Here is a 25,674-nt window from a genome sequence, read left to right as displayed (position 1 = left end):
AGATGATTTGAAGAAACAACACTGACCTACAGTTTTATAGTTCAAATATCTTATTTTGAAAATAAAAGGAGGATTGAATTTGATTTTTAAGAAAATATTACATAACGCTTAATAAAATTTTTAAAAAACAAATGGCATAAAATGTTGAATGAATATAAAATATTTATCATTTTCTGATATTTCTTTATATCTAAGGTTAAAGGCATTTCTTATAAATAAACTTTATTAATTATTGCAGATTATTATAATATGAATCGTGAAGATTTGTTTTGTCTAATTTTGAAGAATGTTTTGATTATTTTGTGATAGTAAAAGAAAAGTGAATGCATTTATTTATGCAAGTTCTAGCTAAATAAATTTAGCAAATTTGAGAGTTTTTCAGTTACTAATGATCATAATTGTTATTTAGTTATTTATTCTTCCACTTTTCTACTTCAGGAATTTTTTACTGTGTCTCGCACAGCTCAGGTGAATTATTGTTTAAATAATCTAAAAGCTTTAGTTGATTGCCAGTCCTCTTCACCCCAACAAGACAACAGCTACATGACATCGGCATATGATAAAAATGAAAAAGAATGGGAACAAATTCAAGAACAAATGAAGTTAATTACTAGCCAGTTACAACAACTGAAGGCAGATTGGACCGAATACCGTCAAAAGTAATAACTAGCACATTTTTTAATTTAAATATGTGAGCTTTATAACTCTTTTAAATTGGCTGCATAATTAAAGATCGTTTATTTCTTGAAAAATTGGTTTACGTTATGGTCAAAATATAGTTTAAAATTATTAAAAACTAACCTCTTGAAATAAACATCAGCTGTTTTTTCCGTTGTTTTCAAATGTTTTAGTCATTTAATTTTATGTCTATGACTATTTTATCCGGCATGATTCTTCTTTATTTGACTTAAAATTTCGGCTAAAATGAAAAATAGTGGGACCAAATTCAAGAATGAATTAAGTGAATTTTTAGCCAATGGCAACTATTTGAGTTTCAAAAAGTCAGATATTTAAAATTCAACTTCTCAGAAACTATTCGACCGATTTTCTCAAATTCTGTTTCTTACTTCTTAAAATTATATCCCTTAAAATGATACAAAAATTTGTATACAATACAATTAAAAGATTTTTGACCATTATGAAATAAAATAAAAAAATAATATTTACTAAAAGTTTTATTTTTTGCATAGAATTATTTTTAGAAAAACTAATTTTATAATTGTGTGCAAAAAATTTTCAATTCGCTTAAGAAGTTCTCTAATTATGGTGAAATATGCAAACGTCAGAAATCCGAATCCGTGGAAAAATGATATGTTTACTTAGAAAAAGTACGTTTTGTGTCTGATTTCGTAACTTATAATATCGTCTGCCCTTCTTCATTAGCATACTTGATTTCACCTCCTCGATCCATTAAGGTTGAGTCCCAGAAAGTGAAAATCCGATCATTAGATCAAAATATATTCCATTTTTTTGCGAACAGTACGTTGTGGTCTAAATTTGGTATAAAATCATTAATAATTAACATACTAAAGTAAACATCCGCTGTTTTTCTTGTTCTTTAAAAATGTATTAGTTATTTAATTTAATGTCTATGACAATTTTATCTCATATGATTTTATTTTGACTTTTTTATAATTTTTAGATTCAACAGTCTTCTTTCCTGGATGGAAGATGTCGAAAAGAATATTAAATGCATCACAGGGAATATTTCGTCATTAGAGGAATTTGAAACTGTTAAAGAAAAATTCTTGGTAATTTTTATAAATAAGATTGTGTATATTAAATGTAAAAATTAAAAAAATTTGAGTTCGCGTACTTATCGTGTAGGAATTTATTTTATGTTTATGTAAGTCTTAATTTATGTCTTAATTTATGTATGTTTAAATATAAAAGTATTGCATATAAACTCGTGCAAAACATGAAATTATTAAAACGCTACAGTACGTCTAATAATTTAGTCTAATTATTATAATATAATACCTGATATAATAAATATTCTATATTTATGTAACATATCGTCTAAATCAGTGGTTCCCAGCCTGGGGGCGATAGAGCTTCTCAAGGGGGCGATAATCCTCAGGCGGGCGATCAGGGGGCGACGACTATTCAAACGATAAAAATTGCTAATAATATTAATAATAGAAGCCATTTAAGATTGAAATTGAAAATATATATGAAACCTATGGTTCTGGTGTAAACAAAGAGTTATGATAGTTAAAAATTAACAAAAATTCATGTGCAGGATAGTTTCGTCATACGTTTTGGTTTCGCAGGCGGAAATCTGATAAGTCACTCTGTTCCTGATACTGTTTCCAGGCGTATTGATGAGATGGCCGCCGACGTTGAATCAAAACTCATCAAATTTCTGAAAGAAGATAAATTTGCGTCGTAGATTGATGAATCAACTGTGATAGATAACAAAGCTGTTTTAGCTTGCGTGAGATTCATAAATGAGAGTAAGGAGATTAACGAGGAAATGTTGTTTACAAGAACTTTGAACACAGATACAAAAGGATCGTCGATTTTTTAATTGGTCAAATATTATTTTGATGTAAAAGAAATTCCCCTCACAAATGCAAGTGCTTGTGCAACAGATGGTGTTCCAACCATGTCTGGTTGTCATACTGGGTTTCTGGGTCACCTTAAAAAAAGTACCGGAAGTTATCTCACCATTCATTATGTAATTCATCGTCAACTTTTGGCTGCGAAAAATTGGTTATTTCTGGCATCAATAAAATCAAAGCTAATTCTCCTAATAACCGTTTGTTCCGAGAACTTTGCCATGAAAATGATGAAGATTTCGAATTCCTGCTCCTACATACAGCTGTGAGATGGCTTTCAAAAGGAAACTGAGCCGTTTCTTCGAATTGCTGGATTCATGTACTGAGTTTCTCGACACCACTGATCTTGTTTTAAGTGAGAGTTTGAAGCAACGCAAGTTGGAAACTGCGTACCTCACGGATATTTTCGAAAAAAATGAACGAAATCCAAGTAAAACTTCAAGGAAATAAAATGAACATTATCAAGGCTAAGGGAATCATATCTTCATTCATCGCCAAGTTTGATATTCAAGTCAAACATTGGTCGCAAAGAGCTAATGCAATTTCCAACTCTTAAAAAGTTTTCAATGGCAGATATCGAGATTCTCGAAAATAAAATCTTAATTTTTACTGATCACCTTGATCAGTTATGGAATCAAGATTTAAAGATTTGATGAAATTAGAAATTCCGGATTGGATTCTCGATCCTTTCTCTTTTGAAGTTGTGGATAAGCTCACTTCCTCTTTGTAGACTGAGATTTTAGATTTGAAGTATGTCTGTGAGACTTAAGTCGTCTTTAAAAGATACGGTTACGAGTTAGCTTGGGTAAAGCTTATGGACATTTATCCACAATTGTGGAAACAAATTGAGCCGCTTCTCATCTCGTTCTCGTCAACCTATTTAGTGGAGAGAGGATTTAGTTCTGCCTTCCAGCTGCTCACAAATCAAAGAGATAGGTTGGACATTTGTTTTAAAGGAGACCCGTGTTTAAATCTGACGAGCATAAAACCTGACATTCAAGCTTTAACTTGAAGTACACCAAGCACAGGGCAGTCATTGAAGTGGTAAAAGTACTTTCTCCCTCTTCATTTTTTTTTCTCAAATTTTAGTTGTTAACGTTTTAACTTTTTCTTGATTACATTAAAATATTAATTTAAAAAAATTTACTTTTGTTTTGATTATTCCGTTTTAAATATCATTTCTTTTTGAAAAAAAAAAGATGCAAAATTTTTTTTAATTAATAAAAATGACAGGATAAATGCGCCTCTTTATTTGCATTACAATTTAAATTAAAATCAAATAACATAGCATATTTTCAGTGTTTGGTTGCTCACAAGCAACAATGAATGGTTTTTTGAGCAAAAAGAGAAAGGGGTGATATGTGTCAGCCAACCCCAAGAAGGGGGTGATGGTCCACAAAAGGTTGGAAACCACTGGTCTAATTTATCCAATCGTCGAATTTATATTATATATCGTCTAATTTAACCAATTGATACACGAACGTAAACAAGTGTAAACCAGTTTTAGTTGTGAGAAAACAATAAAGCTATATAGCATCACCTGATAATTAAGATTTTACATAGAATCTTATAGTGTATCTAATAATTTGGACAGATATTGTAGTGAAGATGCGTTCAGCTTTTGCGTCATTTTACTATATATTCAATCCAATCCTAATATTTTACATAATTATTTAATTTTTTTATTAACTGAAAAAAAATGCTAAAACCATCATCTTTCTTTTTAAACATCTAGGCAGTGTGTGAAGTTGTTGACAGTAGAAGAGACGACGTCAAATGGTTGGTTCGAAAGTTAGATATGCTGATACCCCATGTACCAGAGTCTGAAGCATATGAAGAGAGAAAGAGACTTGACTCATTACTAGCTCGTTACAAATCCCTCATACCCGAAATTAATACAACGATCGTTGTCACTGAAACGATTACTAAATGCTTCATATATCGAGAAGAGATCGTTGAAGTTATTCGTTGGTTGAAGGAAGTTAAAGCCTTAACAGACTCTGTAGAAGAAGTCACTTACGATAATCCTGAGAAGCTGGCCCAACTTTTGCAGCAGCAAGAAGTATGTATACTTTAATAGCGCAAAAATAAGTTAAAGTTGCCTTTTTTTAAAAATATAAACAAGCAATAAATATAATTGCTTTTTCTTATTATAATACAAACAATAAATTTTTAAATATAAACAAGCAATGTTGAATAAAGTTATAGTCTTTCAGTATATTTTTTGCCTTAAAATAAATCATGTATGTACAGTGTGCAAAATAAAAAAAACGGGCCATCCTGAATAACTTTTGATCGAATGATCGGATTTTCAAATTCTGGAGTTCAATCTTAATGGTTTGAAGGGATGACCTCGAATATTCAAAAAATTAGTACAGACGATATTTTAAGTAACAAAATAAGACATAAAAACGTGTTTTGTCTGAAAAAACATACCTATTTTTCGATGGATTTCGATTTTTGATCCCTAAAGTAAGAGGGGTAGCCGCAATATATGACTGCTGAAAATACGAAGAAAATTAAAATATTACCTGAATTAAAATACGACTTCTTTAAAATTTGATTTCTCATAAACTATTCAACCGATTTAAAATTTTGCATTTTGCCATTCACAATTTCATTCTTTAAAATGACTTAAAAAATTGCATACCTTACAATTCAAATTTTTTTCAACCATTATTAGATAAAATAATAAAAAATAATTAATTTTTGAAGATGAGAGAAATTTTATACCTTGCAATTCAAAAAATTTTCTGCCATTTTTAAATAAAGTAATAAAAAATAATAAATATGTACTAAAAGTTGTTTTTTGCATGGAATTATCTTTAGGTACATGAATATAATAATTGTGTGCAAAAAGTTTTCAATTCGCTTCGAAAGTTTTTGAGATATAATGAAATACGCAAAAATGTAAAGTTAAAATTAAGGGGTGCAAACTTTTAAACGCTATCCTGAACAATTTATTGGAACCATACTTCCAAAATTGAGGCTAAATCCTATATTTTGGGGGTCAAATATTCGAATCCGTAGATAAAAAAGTATGTTTATTAGCAGAAAGTATGCTTTTGTGTATGATTTCGTAACTTAAAATTTCGTCTTCTCTTATTTATTAGCATATTTGAGGTCACACCCCTCGAACAATAAAGATTGAGTTCTAGAACGTGAAGATCCGGTCATTAAATAAAAAGTAATCCAGGATGATCAGCTTTTTTTGAGCATTGTACTGTTAAAGTAATTGAAAAACGTATCACTTTTAATAACTTTTGTTTTAAGTATATGATTTTAAGTATGATGCAATCATTCACACATTTAAATTAACTTCATTATAATAAACAACTTTTACGTTACAACTTTTTTTCTGTGTTACAACTTTTCTTTTATTTCCTTTCCTTCGCCTAGGCTCTAGTACACCAACTTGAAACTCATTCTGACAATGTGAAATCTCGAGTACAGAAGGGTAAGGAATTGGGAAAATTGCAAAGGTCACCCAAATTCATTGAAACAGATGTTACAGAACTGGAAAAGAATTGGATGGAAGCATATGAGAAAGCTACACATAAATTAACTGTTTTAAAGGTACTTTAATCTAGTGTTAAAAAAAATGATGATTTTAAATATCTGTAAAAATCATTCTAGTTCGAGCTTCAGTAACTCAAACAAATATTTATAGAATTGTTATTTTTGTAAGATTGTATAAAATTCGGTTGCATGTAAAATTTTCTTTGCAGTTTTATTCTGTTTAATTACTTTGTGGAGTAGCTATTAATCTTAAATTAAATAAATGCAAGTTATTTGGAAGATAACATTTCATCTATCTGTTTCTGTGTAAATTTTAAAGTACAAAAGAACATTCAGTTGAAAATATTTCATTTTCTCCAAAATTTTCGTAGATTCAAATTGCTTATTGTGAATACAAGCAAATTGGAGTTTGATCTTTTTCGTGATTTTTTTTTATTGTATACTTTTAATAAGAAAAATTAAAAACTATTATTGATCCTTTTATTTTAATAGGTTTATTATAGCATTTTAAAATAGAAATAGAATTTATGTTGTTCAATAATTTCCTAATTTCAATCTGAAATGATGAATTTATTTAAATTGTTCTAATTATTTTATGTACGTTGCAGCAAGCCCGCAATTTGTGGACAGACTATGATAAACAAAAGGATGAAATATTTCGCTTATTAAAACAAGCTGATGATGAATTGAAGAAACTGAGTCAAACAGCTAAACTTCACAAAACTACAGTAAGTTGAAAACTTTTTCTTTTTTTAAACTGAAAAATTTTCCAAATCTCTGAAAGATTTGAGTTTCCTATGACTTATAACTTAATTTCCATCAAAATATAAAAGCAATCGTTTTATTGCTTGGTGTTTACGTAAGCATTTTTTAATTACTTTTTGGTTAAAATGAAGAGTATAGAGGCAAATCTTTATCAAATAATGAGAGCATGTTTTATTAAGTCATGTTTTTTTAAAAAAAAGAAAAACAAAAGGGCTTTAAATTTATAAATTTCTCTAAAACATGCACTTCTTGTATTGTTTAGCAAATGGAACAAAGAATAGAAATTAAAATCAGATGAAGTAACAAAATGGTTATTAAAAGGCTTTGTTTTAAAAAAAACAACACAAAACAAACGTTTGTGAAAGAACTTGTCGCCTGTTAGAGAAAAAAAGTAGGAACGAGCTGATTTTTTTATTCAAGCATATTTTCTAAAGGTCTTTTGGTAAATCTTTTTGAGCGTGTTTTATTTCAATTGGGTATAATATTAAAAAAAAACACAACTACTTCCACTTTGTAGGAATAACATTTACCATGACGCAATGCTAAATTCTATGCCACTATCCACATAAATGCCACTATCCACATAAATCAATTATTAATCAAACATCGAATATCAATTACTTTTCTTTATAATGCAATAAAATCTGGCGAGCAGCTATTTAAACGATCAAACACTTCGTTTGTTTATTTGTGGCCTGAAGTTAGGCTCGCAGAAAATGCCGTTCATGGGTTAAATTTAGTAGGAATAACACAACCTGTGACGTAGGCTATAGTATACCCAATTTACTTATTTTCTTAAACTAATATAATTCGATTCAATGAGACAAAATCGCATGATGATGTTTCAAATTGTAATATTTTTATAGTTTTAATTAGAATTGTAATTTTTTTAAAGCTTATATATCCAAAAATTGAAATTTCTCTTTGCGTTAAAATAATTTTAAATTTATGAATGAATTTTGATCTATTTTGCAAGAAAAATTTTAATCTGTAAAGGTTTCACAAAAATTAGTTTTTCAATTCTATTTGCTATAATTTTTAAATTTTTAAACTAAATTGCAAAACGCTAGCATAAATTATTACAAAATGAGTACCAAAAGTTTAAAGAAAGAGATTGTATTCCGTCTCAAAAAGTTTCAAACTCTCAGTAATATTTAAAACTGCTGCTTCCTTATTATGATAATATGCTCATTATTTTTAAATTTTTTATTTGCTGTTTGAATAAATATGTATAAAATTCGAACATTTCACTCTATGTTAAAGAGTTGCAAGGAGCACCGCCGACACCGCTGTTCTGCGTGTTCAACTCAACGCTAAATTTTGTCTTGCTGCGCAATGATTATAAGACTTAAAAAAATTGAAATTACTCCTGTGACTCAGGGGATACAGCAGCGTTCATCTCCCAGTGAGCAACTGGGTTCGAATCCGGGTGAATTTGCTGGATTCGAATCCCAGCGATAAGGCAAATTTCTCCCAATACTTGATACAGGAGTTCCCTTGTCTCTGGATCGGGTTCAAAATTACAAGACCTTGGGAGTTGAACATTAGTAGTTGTAAACCCGAAAATTTGGGACGATAATTCAACGACGGCTATAAAAATGTAAAATAAAATTATTAAGTTGTGTAAAAAATGTACAGTATTAAGAGGAAATAAAAAGAAACATTAGCCTTCGATAATTTGTTCGAGAATTATTAACTGTAAACTTGTTTGAAAAAATATTATACGCAGCAAGAATGCAACTACATAGTAGAATTCGGCATGCTGCAAGGGACGCATTTGTTTATGAACTTACTAGCCGCATAAGGCGGCCAGCTGTCCTCCACGTTATTAATTTTTTATGGTATCAATTTCTATTTCTATATAATTTCTTATGGTATCAATTTCTATTTCTATATCGCTACAAAAATTATCGTCTTCGCTTAAGGAAAAAAAATAGAGCGTGGAAAGAAGAAGAAAAACTTATTATAACAATTATGAACAGCAACAAATATATCAAAGCGAAGCGTTCTATTTACGTATCGAAGCGTTCTATTTACGTATCGTTGCCACATTTTTAATACAAAAGTTAAACTTTTCTCCACTTTGATAAATGTAAACTAATGCGAACCTTACAATTAAATTATTAATTCCTTCGTATATTATTGGTTTAAGTTGTCGAAAATTAATATTTCAATTGCAAGGTTCGCAATAGCATACATTTATAAGAGTGGATAAAAGTAAATGCATTTTTTAATAGTTTTTTGAATATAGCTTTTTGAAGACGAAAAGGTATAGATTTTCTTACAAAATGACTGATAACTAAAGAACTAATCCAAATGTTTGGAAAAGAAAAGAAATTCTTCTTCATTATGTCAAAATACAATTATGTGCCGAGTTTCGTGCCTGGGCGAGGCTTCTGGGGCGATATATTGTGATTACAGACAGACAAACAGACGCACACACAGCCGCGTTTATTATTATGTATAGATTGAAATTTGAAGTTCATTTGGGATTTTTTTCCGGCTTTTTTTTGTTTTAAATATTGGCTATTCATCCGTTGTTGTAGAAAATTTATTTCTCTCTCGTGAGATCTTCATTTCGCTATTTTATAAACTCGCGCTAGAGAAGATGTCAATCAAGCGCAGAAAGAGAGAGACAGAAAGAGAAATCGCGTTGCCAGATATAAATCTCATCATTTAAAAATATTGACGCTTAAAAATAGATAAACAATGAAGAATGAGAATCAATTACGGGGGTCGGCGAACGGTGCCAGCAGGGGATGGAGCTTCCTGGTCGTGTTAAAAAGTTTGAAACTATAAGTTAATTCTGATATTTTTACTGCGAAAATAAATTTTGCGTTGTGCGCAAAGTTATACATGAATTAATCATACAAAAAAGTAATTGCAAGCTATAATTAAATTTCAGTAACTCAAAAATTATCTTTATGTACTCCAAAAACTAGTTAAATTTAGTCAACGTTTTGATTTTTTTTGTTTGAGTACTTCAGAGTACTTCTGTACTTGAGTACTTCTGTACTTCAGCAGGAATACGCCATAAAATGCATCCCACTATCCACTACTTACGCTTTTATTTTCATAGTCCGGCGAATTTTATGAATTAACGAAATTACGAATTAGGGCGATTTACGAATGTATTTAAATTGGCAGGCATAAATTGGCGGATTTTACTTTCATAAAGTTTTGAGAAATTGGCAGATTTTACTTTTATAAAATTTTTACTTTTAAAACTAAATTAGATAAAGGTAGCATATTTTTGTTTTTTATTTTACAGTTTCAGTACTTAAAGTTACAAGAAATAATTAAATCATATCTCGAAAAGTTTGTACCTATTTATAATTTACTTTGAAACTGCAATAACATGTTTAATATTCTTAAGCTCCTTATTTTTGCTGAAACAAATGTATATCGAATTTATCTAAAATTCTTATCAGATTTTTATGTATATAAATTTTTTTTTGTTAAAAAATTTTGAAACTGCAAATGAACCATAAAATTAAGGCCATGAAATTTAACTTAGCGTTATGGGCAAAATCAAATTAAATCAGTCAACGGAAAATAAAATTTTATTTTTATTTCATATAGTTTTTACTTTTGAATCCTAAAACTAATTAATCAGCCCCATAACAGAATTGCGGCTACACGGTGACATTGTCGCAGAACGTTAAAAAGTTTTTGCTGGAAGATTTTTCATTTTCAAGGGAAAATATTTGGTTTTCCTTTTCGAATACTTTTTCGAAAAAAAGTTTCTATTTCTGCAGATTTTTTTTCAAAGGTGTCTTTCTTTCATCATCAGAGAGGAAAGAAATAATCATAATTTTTCTATTTTCATTTGAGATTTAAAAAAAGTTGGTAATGACTGACTTTACCTATAATTTCAATTTAATAATATAAAATAAAAAATTCCGAAATCGCGAAAGTTTAAAAGATAGTTCGCTCTAGAAATGATGTTCTTTCTTTCATTTTTTTCCTTTAAAAAGCACCGTATTTTACATACACTTATTTGAGTATCTCTTTTTTAAAGAATCCTATTCGCGTGATTTGTGATCTTTAATTTTGGGAATTACTGCATGACTTTTACGATGTTTAATTTTTTATCGTTCAATTTATTTACGACTTTTAATTTGTGTAATATTTACAAAATTCTGAAAAAGAAAGAATTAGTGCATTTTTCCTTTAACAAAAGGCGAGAATATCGCCAATAATATTAGAATTAAAAAAAATATTACTTCTACATTTAAAAATTTTTATACATTTTTATTCTATACTTTCTTCTGTTAACACAACGTTTCTGTTACTTTAAATTAGTAACTGTTGTAATTAAAAGTATCTTAAAGCAAAACATATTAGAGCTAGGGAAGTTTGTCGCAGAAATCCCCGAAAAAATTCTGCCAATCAGTTGCATATTATTTTATTTTATTTTACAGGATCAGTACCAAGAGTTACACGAAACAACTGAATCCCATCTCCAGAAGTTTAAAGCTGTCAGCAATGACTTGGCACCCAAGTTGAGTGAGCAACAAAGGCCGTTACTCCAGAAGGAGGTCGTTGAAATTGAAAATCGTGTTTTGATGGTGCTATCAACTCTCAAAGAAAATGTTGAATATCTTGAGAAAACTACGGAAAAGTGGACTAAATTTAATTTCAAGTTAGAGGGATTTGTCAACCAAGTTGACGGTGTAATCGATCGCTTAAAAGAGATTCTATCTTCAACTGCACCTGCTGAAGAAACATTAAAGAAATTAGATGTGAGTAATTTATAAATTCCATGGCATTTAACTTAAATAGTTTATTAGATTGTGGATATATGAGAAACTAATTTTGATTTGAATTGTTCACTCAGGTAATAAGTTTTGGTTAAAAAACAAACAAACATAACTTTGGTTATTGAAACTAAAATATACGGTATTTAAACCTATCATTTGTTAATTTTTCCGTTTATATAGTAACGGTTTACCGTAAATTCTGATTTTCAAAATTATATCTCTTATTATCACACATTTAGTTATCTTTGATATTAATATTATCTTTTGATATTAATATTTGATATTTAATATTATCTTCTGATATTAATATTATCTTTTGATATTAATATTTGATATTTAATATTATCTTTTGGTATTAATATTTGATATTTAATATTATCTTTTTGTGTAAGGGAGACTTAACTTTTGTCATTCATTAGATATTTAGAACGCATACGCAATAATATTGGATTAGAAAATCAATACTATATAATCGATCAATAATCAAAATAAAATCAATAAAATTTCCTGTTTTTTATACTTGCATTAATTAATTATAATTATTATTCATTATTTTTGGATATTATCACTCAAATGAATAATAATAAATATAAGTTTTCAACAGCTTTATAAATTTTCTCGACTATCCCAAACGTTTTTACCTTAGTAAGATTGTTTTTACGTTTTAAAGAGGAGTACTTTTCTGGTGCTTAGTTGTGTCAATCTATTTGGTGTGATCATACAACATAGATATTTTTCATTCAATAGTATAAAAATTTCTGTAACTGATTCTTAACTTTTTCACAAAACAATTTTAGTTGAAAATATAATTTGTATTAATAAATAAATTATGAATTGAATTAAAATTTTATAAATAAATTATGAATTGAATTATAATTTTATAAATAAATTATGAATTGAATTATAATTTTATAAATAAATTATGAATTGAATTATAATTTTATAAATAAATTATTATAATAGTCCACTTTATGATACGTTTATAAATAAATAAAAATATAAATTTAATTTATCATACACTGACATATTTTATTTTTCGCTACCAAATATATTTTTTTAAATAAAGCCAGATTTTAACTGAAACGTCTAAAACTTAATTCAAAAAAAACTTTTTTTTTAAAGTTCATTAACTCACTCATTTCTAAGTCTGCATTGTTATTGTTACGAAAAATTAAGATTAAGTTTATTTTCCTTAAATTTCTTTTTTTTTTTTAAATCACACCATAATTAAATTTTCAATATTTTTAAAAACATGTTTACATACTTGAAAGATTAGCTACAAATAGATACTTTAAAATTAAAAGACTGACCCAGTTGTTTACGGCATATCCAACATGATTGCTAGACTGCATCTGGTTAGTTGACTTCCTCCGAGTGCTGGCATAGTCTTGGTATCTTTTTTTTTTCTTTTTAATTTTCTGGCACGCCGCCACACATCTCCCTCTAACAAAAGAATGGAGTCAGCTATTCTTTATTTAATTCCAACTTCTCTCAAAACTCGCAGGAACTCCACTCAGAAATCAGAGAGCAAAAGCAAGTGTTAACGAACCTGGAAACAGAAAGTAAAGAATTGGCCGCAGATCAGCCTGACAGTTCCAACGTGAAACAGATTATTGGTCAGTTGGAAAACTTGAAGGATCGTCTCCACACTCTGGAAGAGACAGTGATCACGCAGCGAAATGTAATATCCAAGAATCTTGACGAGGTACAGCACGTGAAGGACATTCTAAGAACAGAAAGGGATGAACTCAAGGCGGCGGAATTGAGGGTGGATGCCGGTTTGCCAACTCTTTCCTCATTACCAGAAGCACGTGAGAAGAAGATAGAAACGGAGGTAAGCGTTATTTTATCTATTGGGTTCTTCGGAAAGTAATTATTTTTCTATGAAAAAGCAAGTCAATTTTTATTTATACTTTATTGAAACATATATTACCTATTTTGATCCTATATCTCTTGCCATATTTCTAACAGAAGCATGATTCCACCCGCATAAAATGTTTGTTCTTTGCTATAAAAAAAACTGAACCAGGTGATTTTTGTTCTCCTTATTTGAAGTAAAGGTATAGCAGTCTAAAATATTTTTAAAGACCGGCAAATTACTGTAGACAACCGGTTTCTTCTCCCAATGATAAAACGCTAAAAAAATGCATAATTTTCTTGAAGTTTGAGAAGCAAATCACTGACAATTAACGTGACTGCACAAATTTTGTATCGTAAGAACATGATGAACTCATTCCAGATTTCAGACATTAGATTTAAACCTTAGGCTTTTCAAATGAACTGTCGAATTTGATAAATCTAATGTCTCAGTCATCTCACAAGTTGTTATTCGTCGGATTACATCAATCATTGTGTCGTCATCAATTTAAATTGGTGAGGTACACCGATTTGCATTGAAATTTTGCAGCATCGAATTTTCAAACTAGTTTTAACATCGACGTACTGTTAATATATCTTCATCATACACATCGGTTAATGTTTTTGTTGCTTAAACAGCATTTTTTTTCTTTTCGATTATAAAAAAAATAAAATATACCGAAATTCTGCTTTTCACTTTCCATTTTTGAAAGGGCACCAACGAAAAACTACTGTTTAGAACCAATCGAACTTTTGTTGTTGTTGCTAATTCCCATCTGGTCTGACGGGGTCAGACCAGATCAATGAATCCGTTGACATTGAGAAAATCCGAAACCAGAATGGGAGAGGAATCGAACTTTTTAACCAGTGAAGTGATTCAAACTGATTCGATTGGTTTTAGAATCAATCAAACTTTTTCACCAGCAAGCCGTGCTATATTAGCTAACAAAATATATAATAATTATACGGCCTAAGTATGAAGTTGTCTGCGAAAAAATATAATTGAGTCTTCAATTAGGAAGAGCGAAATTACTTTCCAAACAACCCAATAAATTCTATACTGTCTTATTATACTAAATTACTGTATTAATATTACACTTAATGAAAACATAATGAACATTTAAGCCACATTTAACTAAAAACCAAATTTTTATCTTAAAATGTAAGTTATTTGCTGCATTATAATTTTTTTTAAAATTTATTCTAAATAGTCAATGTTTTATTTGATAAAGAACTATAACATAACAATACATTGAAGCATTTTGTTGAAATAAATATACCAAAGAAATATATAATTATTGAGTTCAGCATATTATTATAGTGGTTTTGTTTCATTAAATGTGAAATGATTTCTCTACCATGGAGTGCTCTATTGAAGTATCTTCGTTCTTTGTTTGCTTCCATCTTGAAGTCTTTTGGTCATTTTGTTTCTTAGACATTGTTTATTTTAATATAATTTTTTTTTTTAGTGATTCCTTCTCTTAGTCTTTTTTTTTGTTACTATTTTTTAAATTCCTTTTATACTACATCAAATATAGTTTCTAACTTATTAGTTTAATAGTTAGAATTTATTAGTTTAAATTTTAACCTCTTAAATTTTCAAGGTTATCAAATCATTGCATTATTGGTTATCAGATCATTATCAAATCATTGAATAAATCATTGAATTTATTAGTTTAAAATTTAATCTCTTAAGTTTTCAAGGTTATCAAATCTCTTTTTTTGTTTTCTTGTCATTATCTTTTATTGTGTTTGCATTTTTGTTTATCCCATTTATTTCTACGTCAGACATAGTTTCTAGCACGGTTTAAATTTTTATCTTGAGTGTGCAACACAAAAAAGGCAGACTTTGAGTTTTGTTAAATTAAGTTACGTATGTCTTTTGTATCATTTATCTTTACTGGATCTAACTTAATTACAAGCATTCCAAAAAAAAAAAACTTTCATATACTGATTCTTTTTTAATTCTTTATTTTTACATTACTGTAATAAGCTTTGAACTTATTCGTGCTTAACGTTACTTACGTGCTTACGTCTGGTTCAGGACAAAATTACGATTTGTGAATGAATGAATGGATGTAAGAATGGGTTTGTCCTATAAACGGACAGTGATGAGTGTCTGGTTGAAGTCATTTTTGGCCATAGGGGCCAGCGAAAAACAAGAAACGCACCTCTGCCTTAAATTCGTTTGATTTCCCCAAGCAGGGTTACTGGTATATGTAAGTAGTATTAGAAACAACAACATTTAGTTTTTCAATCTATCCTAAATGCAACAACTTTCTATTTTCAGAAATTTTGTGCCCATTGCCATCATAAAATCGAGTACTTGTCGGATGTCAGCACACAGACCATCACTGAAATATCTGATGCAGCTATTCAGTGCGAATTCATTCAGTTACAAGATCAATGGAAGACAATAGCTGATACAATCCAAACTTGGGTGGATCAGCTCCAACACATCATCATTCTATGGGAAGGTTTAAGCGTCAAATTTGAAGATCTCTTAAAATGGTTGGATGACAGGGAGAACCTAGTCAAAGAATTTGCCTCTGCTGAGACTCGTAATGTGAAAAAACTTGAAGAGTATAAACAGAAACTTTTGGTGAGTTTTATTATTTACAATAAATCTTTTTAAATTGTGTTCAATAACAGCATTTTAATCTTTTTAAAGAAATAAACTGCATCTGAAGGGAGTAGAGCGATAATTTGTCCAAGAGCATGTTGTTGAGAAGGTTTCTTTTTTATTTTGCTTTAAGACCGAAAACATGTAAAGTACTTATCTGAGCCGTGATGGCTCAGAGTATAAAGCGTTCGCCTTCCAATGAGGAGAACCGGGTTCGATCCCGGCTATGGCTAGTCGATACGAATTCCGCATCCAGCTTGCACCGACCACAGTGCTGACGTGAAATATCCTCATCCTCTTGCCGTCAGGATAATCGTGGGAAGTTGTCATGGTTTTCTTCTCTATGTAACGCAAATACGGGTTAGTTCCATCAAAAAATCCTCCTCGAAGGCAAATTTCTCCCAATACTTGATCCAGGTGTTCCCTTGTCTTCTGGATTGGGTTCACAATTACAAGGCTGCGGAGTTGAACGTAAGTAGTCGTAAACTCAAAAATTGGGTCGGCTGTTCAAAGATTGTTATAAAAAATAAATAAATAAATGCACTTATCTGAAAACAATGCTAAGAAACAGTTTGATGAATAAACATAATTAATTACATTAAGAAATTGGGTGATTTATCGCTATTTCCTCTGCAGTTTATAATATTAGATTATTTTGTAAACATTAGAGTCGTGGTGATAAAAAATCTCTTCTTTGTACGATTTTTGAGTTTAAACAGCTTTATAGCTTTAAAATTTATCAAAATAACTACTCACAATTACAGTTAAAATGAAGCTGAATTCTTAGAAAATCATAAAACCGAAGCTTTTTTTCCTAAAAAACTGCATTTTTTTATGGAAAATAAAAAATATGAATCAACATAACATTAGACATTTAATGTGCAATCATATATCGCTACTATTCTAACAGCTCTAGGTAAATAATGGCTAGGATATCTATCTATCTATCTATGTATATATATATTTATTATTTTGTTTTATTTTTTAAGTTATAAATTTCATGCCTTATTATGCTTTCTGTAATCTTCATTTTGCAATAACAATTAATTGATGACGTTTTCCAAAATGTATCTACATTTCAGTATCTTCTTCTTTCAGAGCTTACCCTCTGAAATCAATGATCAGCGACAAAATCTCCGAAAAGTCAATGAAGATGTCGTTCAACTATCTAACCATTTGTCGCCAAAGACTGTTGTGGCACTTCGATCCCAGACAACTGATATTCAGAAAAGAATTGATAAATTTGAAGACACCTTGCGTATGCTATTAATACAGCTGGACTCTTCAATTTCGCAGCAAGAACAGCTTTTCAAAACTATGAACACCTTCAATCAGTGGGAAGAAGACGTAACAACTCAACTTCACAAGTTCGATGATATATTTGTCGATCAAATCGAAGCCGTAATAAAGAACATAGAGGTACGTTATAACGAATATTTCTCTCCCTAAATTTATCGATATAATGAGAATTTAAAAAAATGTATCTCTAACATGCTCTAAGTGCCATATGATAGCGTGCGCGAAATGGCTAATTCTAAAATAAAATGGCAAATAAGTTGGTTACGCCACTTTCCAGTTACGCCAATGGTAAATGAGTACCTTAAACTTATTGTTCCCTCAATTTAAGTAACCAGCACATGAACCTGCGAAACATTGAGCAAAATAAAATTGTTTATCATGCTGTAAAAGACATTTACCTACAATATTTAAAGTGCAACTAACACTTTAATTAGCAATTATTATTTAACATTTATATTGTATAATACTATAAACATTTTTCTTAAATTTCTTATGGAATATGAACAAAAATTAGATTTCAAGTCTAGGACCTCCAAGGCTAAAGCGTTTGCTTTGTTTGGGGATGACACAAGTTCGAAACCCTGCTGTGGCTGGTTGGCACTAATTCTGCTTCCAGCTCTCACCAATCACAGTGTTGACTCAAAATACTTCAGTGGTAGTCGGATATGGGTTAGATTCCGATTGTGGTAGGTTTTCGTGGTTTTCCTCTCCAAGTGTATGCAAATGCTGGTTAGTTTCATCGAGAAGACCTCCACGAAGGCTAGTTTATCCCAATGCTTGATTCAGGAGTTCCCTTGCCATCTGGGTTGGGCTCAAAATTTCAAGGCTACGAAGTCGGAATAACATTGATAGTCGTAAACTCAAAATTAGATCGGTTGCTTAACGACAGTTATAAAATAAAATATAAGATTATAATAGTTCTAACTGTGATTCTCTGCAATACCTAGTTGATGTTTAAAGCTAAAATTTAAAACTTAGAATATAGAGAAAAAAAATCTCTTCAAAATTAGAAATCTCTTCTAAGCACCATTTGTTGGCATTAACTTTCAAATATTTTAGTATTATTTAATATTTAAATTCCTTAAAATTTCAATTATTTTAAAAAATAAAATAAGATTAAAAAGATCATAATTTTTTTATACATAAGAAATTCTGATTTTCAAATGCACAAACATAAACAAGTTTTAGATTTAAAAAATGCAGCTCATTATTATTATTATTAGTAGTAGTAATAATAATAATTATTGTTATTATTATTATTTAAAAAATAATATTGAACTTCTATTGATTATTTAACTTCTTTTAAGTAAATTGTATATTTAAAATAAATATAAGTTATAATTTTGAAATAACGAAAATATATCTAGTGCCTTATGGAACTAGTTCAATTAGACAACCATAATGTTAAACGAAAACCTATAAAATTTTTTTTTTATTGAATGAACCAGTGGTCGTAAGATCACACGATTCATTCCTAAATTTCATTAATGTATTTCTCTAAATTAGCATTCCATGTCCATATTTTTAGTTCGAAGGTAGACTTTAACAGAAAACAACATTTAAACGCGCTTATACCTTGACCTTTGCAGCGTTAGCAACATGACGTTGGCTTCTAAAATAAACATGAGCAAGCACAGTTGCTTCAATCTTACATACAGGAGCCTATTAGCTAACATAAAAGTGCGAAATCCCCAAATAATGATTATAATAGTTAATATAATCCTATCCTATATAATATAATCCTGTAGTTAGTAATATTCTAGACTAGATTAAAGTCTGGAACGCTGAGTTATAAAAAAACTTATATCAAAAATATGTGACATTTTCTAACTGCATTATTAGAAATATAATAATTACTAATTTTAAATTAATAATTAATTAAAAATTAATTATATATATTTTTAAATAATTAATTTAATTCATTGTATAAACGTAATTAGAAATTAAAAAGTCTTTAAAAACTAGTCTAATCTAAAGAGAATTGGTTTGCTTAAAATACTACAAAAAAGAGAATATTAACAGTTTTAACTGTTCAATTAATTCATCATCTTTATAATTTTTATTTTTTTATTTTCAGATTCTGAAAAAAGAAAATATTAGCCGTCATGAGGATTTCAACAAAATATATTCAGAGGTGAAAGTAATTGCAACTTCAGGCGATTCTGCAGATATAGAATCGATCACCTCTTTGTACTCCAAGCTTTCTGAGCTATATCAAAAAACAGATGAGCTTCTATCCAAAAAACACGAACTTCTGCAAAGACGTTGGAGCTTTGAATGCTGGTTCAGGGATATGTGTGAAAGGATTAAACTTCTAAAAAACAAAAGTGAAAGTAGAAAAAGCAATCCTGAAGAAATCCTCAAAATTAAGGAGGAGTTGAAAAAACTCGAGGACGAATACCAAACTACTTCTCTTGATCTATCAGGATTAGACAATGCTTTGAAAAATATCAATCAGATCATACGCGATCGTATTACTACGTCACATGTGTCTGTTCATGATCGCTTGACTCACATTCAAGAGTTGCTGCATTCTCTAAAAGAGAGACTCACTAATGAGGAGGCAGAAATTTTGAAGTTCACAAAGAAATGGGATGAATTCAATAAAGAATACGATGAATTGTGTAAATGGCTGTCGCAAGTAAATAAAACGACTAGTGAGTTACCCTATGATGCGCCCACAATTAATGAGTTTGAAGAACAGTTGAACAAATTGAAAGTAAGTATATTTCAAAAGCATTTATTTTCTAAAGTTACACTGTAGTTTTAATGTATTGATGACAAAGTAATTTGATGTTTATCCAATTCACCTCTGCAAGTAAATTTAACTACACTGACAGAGAAAAAATCTCAAAATCGAGAAAAAAATTATTTTCCTAAAATTTAAACATCTCCAATGTCTCTAAATCCACCGTGCAACGTATACTTGGATTACGCCAGCTATTTTATTTATTTAAAAAAAATTTAAACAAAATATGGTTGAATTTACTATCACCTGGTCACTAATTCACTTCTCATTTTTTTTCAATATAAAGTTTCCTAATCTCGAAACATTTTGCAAATATTTTCCAGGGAAACAATTCATTTTTCATTTTTTCAATACAAAGTTTCCTAATATCGAAACACTTTGCAAATATTTTCTAGGGAAACAATTCACTTCTCCTTTTATTCAATATGAAGTTTCCTAATCACGAAATGTTTTGTGAATATTTTCTAGGGAAGCAATTCACTTCTCATTTTTTTCGACTTGAAGTCTCCTAATCTCGAAATGTTTTATGAATATTTTCTAGGGAAACAATTCACTTCTCATTTTTTTGAAATATAAAGTTTCCCAGTCTCGAAACGTTTTGTAAATATTTTCTCTTTTATAAATAAATAACTCAATCTAGAATGATTTTGCAGCATTATTTCAGTGTCAAAAATATTACAATAATATATAAAATATTGCTAGTTAAAATCTTTTATTAAACTGTTTTCTAATAAAATCATAAACAATTTATTATAATTTCAGAATGAATTCTTACTTTATTTTTTTATTTTTACTAAAATATAAACACATAGTTCTTCATTGTTAATTTAGTGAATGAAATTGGTTTAAAGTAATGAATTTCAAATAAACTAATAAAGGCATTTTAAAATAGTTAATTTCTGCTTGTGCATTAATTTTTAAAGAGATATGCCAACTAAATGAAAACTCACTCTCTTTCACATATTAGTATTCTTAGTCAATTTAATATAATTAACTTTTTGAAATATCACTACTATAAACAATTTCTTTCTGAAGTAACATTTTGCTTTAATTTAACGAAGGTAGAAACTCTATTAGAATTTTTCACTCATAAAAATTCTTTTGCAAATTAATAAAACTATTACCCATTGTCAAAATGGGTGATGTTTTAGGTTTTATGGCACGCTCACCTTATTTGGACGTCATCACACTAATTTTTACTATTTCTCTTGAACACAGTTGAAAAACTGTGTTCAAGAATAATAGTAAACAGTGCGCATGCGTCGTCATTGCACGCGTTGCTATGGCGACCGCTGCTGTTTGATAATTTTTCATAATTTTTTTTTTCACTTTTAATTTTGTTATGCATTTTGATGCTTTTATTTTTGAGATATGGGATCAGAGAGATCTCATAAATACTTCTTGAGTTGTGAATAAAAGAGAATGTTATCATTTGAACGATATAAAAAAATTTAGACAACAACCATTTTACTAATGGGTAATCTGTAATCGCCTTTAGGTGGTCACAGTTTTTTTATTTTTATATTTAAATTTGTAACCAACTTTATGCCATCTTTTTATATTTTGAATTAATAATTTTTTCTCCAATAATTTTTTTAAATATCAATATTTTGAATTAACTTCTGTATAGACTAAAATTTGCTTGTAATATTCAGGTGGTGCGAGCTGAAATGGAGGCACATAATCCTTCCTATACAAACATTCATAGTCTTGGACGATCCATCATTGAAGAGGACTCTTCTTCCTTCACTGCTGTTCAAGGTTATTTATCAACAATTGATAAGCAATGGGAGCAACTTACAAGTGAACTTGCTCGAAAAGAAAAATCCGTCGGCCGTTGTGTACAGCTCTGGAAAGATTGCATTACACACCAGCGAGAGATTACTGATGTCATGAAAAGGTCATCAAAATTAATAGAAAAGCCCTCTTTCGTACCTTGTGATTCCGTTCAAGTTACAAAACTACTAGAAAACGTGAAAGTAAGTTCTCATATGATTTATTACGAAACTTATTAATGTGAATACATTGAAGTTAATCTGCTAGAAAAGGCAAAAAATATTTATAAGGCTTAGAAATATACATCTGATATTCTTGACTTGGTGCATTGTTTAGTATTAGTGTCGAATTGTGTTGTGGATACCTGTTTAGTCTTTGACTTTGTTTTAGATTTTATGATGTGCTATCATATAATATCATGAAAAAATTAAAAGTGATAATTTAAATAAAATAAAGCTTTCGTAACGTTTACGCTTTATTTACTTAGACTTCTTTTAATCGCTATACATTAAAAGTTTTCTCTCTTTGTGAGGGAGTTATCTTTGACAGATAACTAAGGATACCATGACCATGAGCACCGATCTATTTACTTATTTTTAATATAAATTTAGGCGAACTTATTATATAACACCGCTTGATTTCGTGACATATAAATTAAGTATCTAATAAAACAGCGTTTATCGCCGTACAGATGGTTCTAGCAGTTATGACCTTAAACTTTAAATTCAATCCAATAGGTTTTAACCCATCAATAATTTTAACTTAATCGACATAGCACAAAATGTCAATCAATCACTAGGAAGGAATAAATTTGAAAATCATTGTGTTAGTAGTATTATAGCTTAAATATATATTAAAAAATAAATATATTTCGTAGTTGAAACAAAATTTGTTTATAATTGTTTTTTTTCTTCAAATTTGAAAAAAAAAATCTTTTAATAATATTTGTCAGTTTCATAAACTTTTTTTTAAAATTTCAATTTGTTAATGTTAAACTAAGAAACGCATTTTATTTTGTTTTATACTATACATATAATAGTTTATTTTATATTAGTATTTCATTTATATAAGTTAATTTTCACCCGATTCACAATTTTTTTTTTTATCATATTTTGTAAATTACTAAATTTCGTGATATCATCTGGAGAAATATTTAAAAATCCTACCTCTTTCTTTTCTAGTTCTTAACTGAAAAATTAAGGGAATCTCTAAAATTTAAAGATATAATGTATGAATCCGAAAGGACTAAGGAATTCTTAGTTTATTTGAAATTGCATGTAATGTTAATAAAATATTTAAAATATATTTCTTAAATGCAATTGAATAAATTGATTAATAACTGTTTCGAAATATTTTTTTCTTACTTAATAGATAAAAAAAATAGTTTTGAGTCTGAATACATCAACCTAACGAGTGATGCGTATTGTTCACAATTACTTAAAAACATTTATTTAAAATCTAAGACAAAAATGATGGATTTTAAAAAAGCGTTCTTAAAAAAAACACTGGGCATTAAAGTTCTGTTACCTAAAAGTTCTGTTTTTAAAGTTAACTTAAATATTTTGGGGGTAATTTTTCACGAACTCAGTTTGATAACAATTAAAAACAGAATGAATTGTAAAAAACGTTACCCGCATCCCACAAAAATAACTATTTGATTTCTTTTTAAAAAATTGTTCAAGTTTTTTCTTTCATCATGTCATTTTAACACAAATTCCAAAATCTTTTTAGGATATGTGAAATTTCTATAAAGCTTATGATTTTAATTTTTTTTCTTTTCCACACTTTAGAATGCAAATGAAAAACTAAAATCCCATCATCATGAAGTGGATAATTATAGTCACAGAGCAAATGAATTAAAGGACGAACTATCCTCTAATAACTTATCGAGTAAGCTCAGCATCGAGAATGATTTAGTGGACATTCAAAAGAAATGGAAAGAAATTATGGCACTCCTTGAAACAAGACATCAAAATTTAGAATCTCAGCTCATGCTGTGGCAGCAGATAGAATTCGAAAAGGAGCAAACTATCAGCTGGTTAACTGAAATCTGCCAACTGCTGAATGATCAAATTCATAAGTTTGAAAGTAGAGAAAAAGCTGAAATAGTACTAGACAGATATAAGGTAAATACATAAACTGTTTTTTTTTTTTTTTTTTTTTTTTTTTTTTTGGTTTTTAAACTATTTTATAAACTTTCTTTTGTGTGACTATAAGGGTAGAATTTGTATTTGCTATTTATGTTTCGACCACTTTCCGACTAGTTGGAGCACTAAGAACCTTTAATTGAGTTTCACGCTTGATGTCTATGCAAGTTTATATCGTTTATATTTCGCTACAAATAGAATAAATCCTTATTAAAATAGATTTTATCGTCAATAAAAGTTCCGATAATTTTAAGACTAACCATAATGCTCAGATCTTAACTACAGCTTTATGTCTGATGTCTGTAAAAATTCGATCTTTCCTGACTGTTACAAACACAACTTATCACCATATTAACGCCAAAAAGGAATGAACCGAAGAAAGGCTTTGGTTACTTTTTGACTGTTGACAATAAAAGTTTCAATTGTTTCCTGACCATTGCAGAAAGAATTTATCGCCAATCGAAATCTAGATTGTAATCATTAAAGTTTTATTAAATATTTTAGTAAATATATGTTAAGGGCAGTGTTAACGGCACATCTTTTTTATACGAGTTATAATACACAAGAGAATTCTTCTGTTCTTGTCTTTTGTGTTTAAGTTTACGTTTTGTGCAAGAGTAAGTGTAGACTCTCAGAAATTAAACTCTCACTTTTGAGGATTGAGTGATCAAAGCTCAGTATTTCGATCATAAAATCTTTTTGTCACGAAATTACGTGATTTATGACGAAACACGTATTTTCAAATATATGACGAAAATATGACAAACTCGGAATCTCATCCCAGTGCATTGTGGGAGATATTGTTAACTAAACTGACAAAACTAGAATAGACTAGAGAATCGGAAGCAAAGTGACGAATCAATCTTAACGGACTGTATGGTGATCAAGGAGTTGGCCTCGTACCAGGAATGTTCAGAGTTCTGATCTCAGGCGTGGGTGTAATTTATTCCCTGTTCTATCTGTCCTTATTGTGTTGTTCCATCTATATGTTGCAAAAGTAAAAGTGATTATTATAAAAGTTGGGTACATTAGGCACTAAGAGGTTTTTTTTTTGTTTGTTGGACGAAAACATAATGATGAAATATTTCTTTAATTTTGACGAAATACGCGTTTCCCCGAAGAAGTGTCGATTGTTATTTGTCGATAAAAGTATTGATAATTACTTTGCCAGAATTTCTGTTCAGATCATAACCATGAAACGGTGTCGACAAAAACCAAAAAAAATTGATTTTTATATATTTGTGTATCCATTTTCTTAATGCATGTTTTCTTTTCATTTTAGAATGAATTGCATTCGTATGTGGAATTAAAGATTAACTTACTCACTAAAGTTGAATCTCTGCTAAAACTGAATGATAATAACGAAATTCCAACTCTGACATCCTTGCAAACTGTCATAAAGAGGCACTTTGAAGACGCTTCTGATTTAGCCGAGAAGTTAGAACATCGTATTCGAGAGCTCAACATGGAGGAAAGTGAAATACGAAAAGAGCAACTGGATCTCAGTGAGTGGTTGTCGAAAATGAGAGAATCAATTTCGAAGTGTGAGGACGTTTCTGCTGATGATGAGACCATATTGCAAAATCATGATAACTGCAGGGTAAATAATTTCTGT

General features: G+C 29.3%; 1 protein-coding gene across 1 annotated transcript in view; it reads left to right on the top strand.

The window, feature by feature from the left end:
- The window catches only part of LOC107446265 (Muscle-specific protein 300 kDa), a 306,758-nt gene that overhangs the window by 121,788 nt on the left and 159,296 nt on the right, over positions 1-25,674 (top strand). Inside the window, 13 exon segments of the mRNA XM_087154058.1 lie at positions 439-659; positions 1,643-1,751; positions 4,297-4,623; positions 5,961-6,137; positions 6,689-6,808; positions 11,270-11,590; positions 13,113-13,442; positions 15,756-16,067; positions 17,187-17,507; positions 19,465-20,106; positions 21,792-22,115; positions 23,703-24,038; positions 25,342-25,659. Coding sequence (XP_087010184.1) covers positions 439-659; positions 1,643-1,751; positions 4,297-4,623; positions 5,961-6,137; positions 6,689-6,808; positions 11,270-11,590; positions 13,113-13,442; positions 15,756-16,067; positions 17,187-17,507; positions 19,465-20,106; positions 21,792-22,115; positions 23,703-24,038; positions 25,342-25,659 — 3,858 coding nt within the window.

This window comes from Parasteatoda tepidariorum, chromosome 10 (assembly GCF_982258835.1).
Source record: "Parasteatoda tepidariorum strain Cologne lab strain chromosome 10, Ptep-v5.0, whole genome shotgun sequence".
Lineage (NCBI taxonomy): Eukaryota > Metazoa > Arthropoda > Arachnida > Araneae > Theridiidae > Parasteatoda > Parasteatoda tepidariorum.
This window is presented reverse-complemented; position numbering and strand designations above follow the sequence as displayed.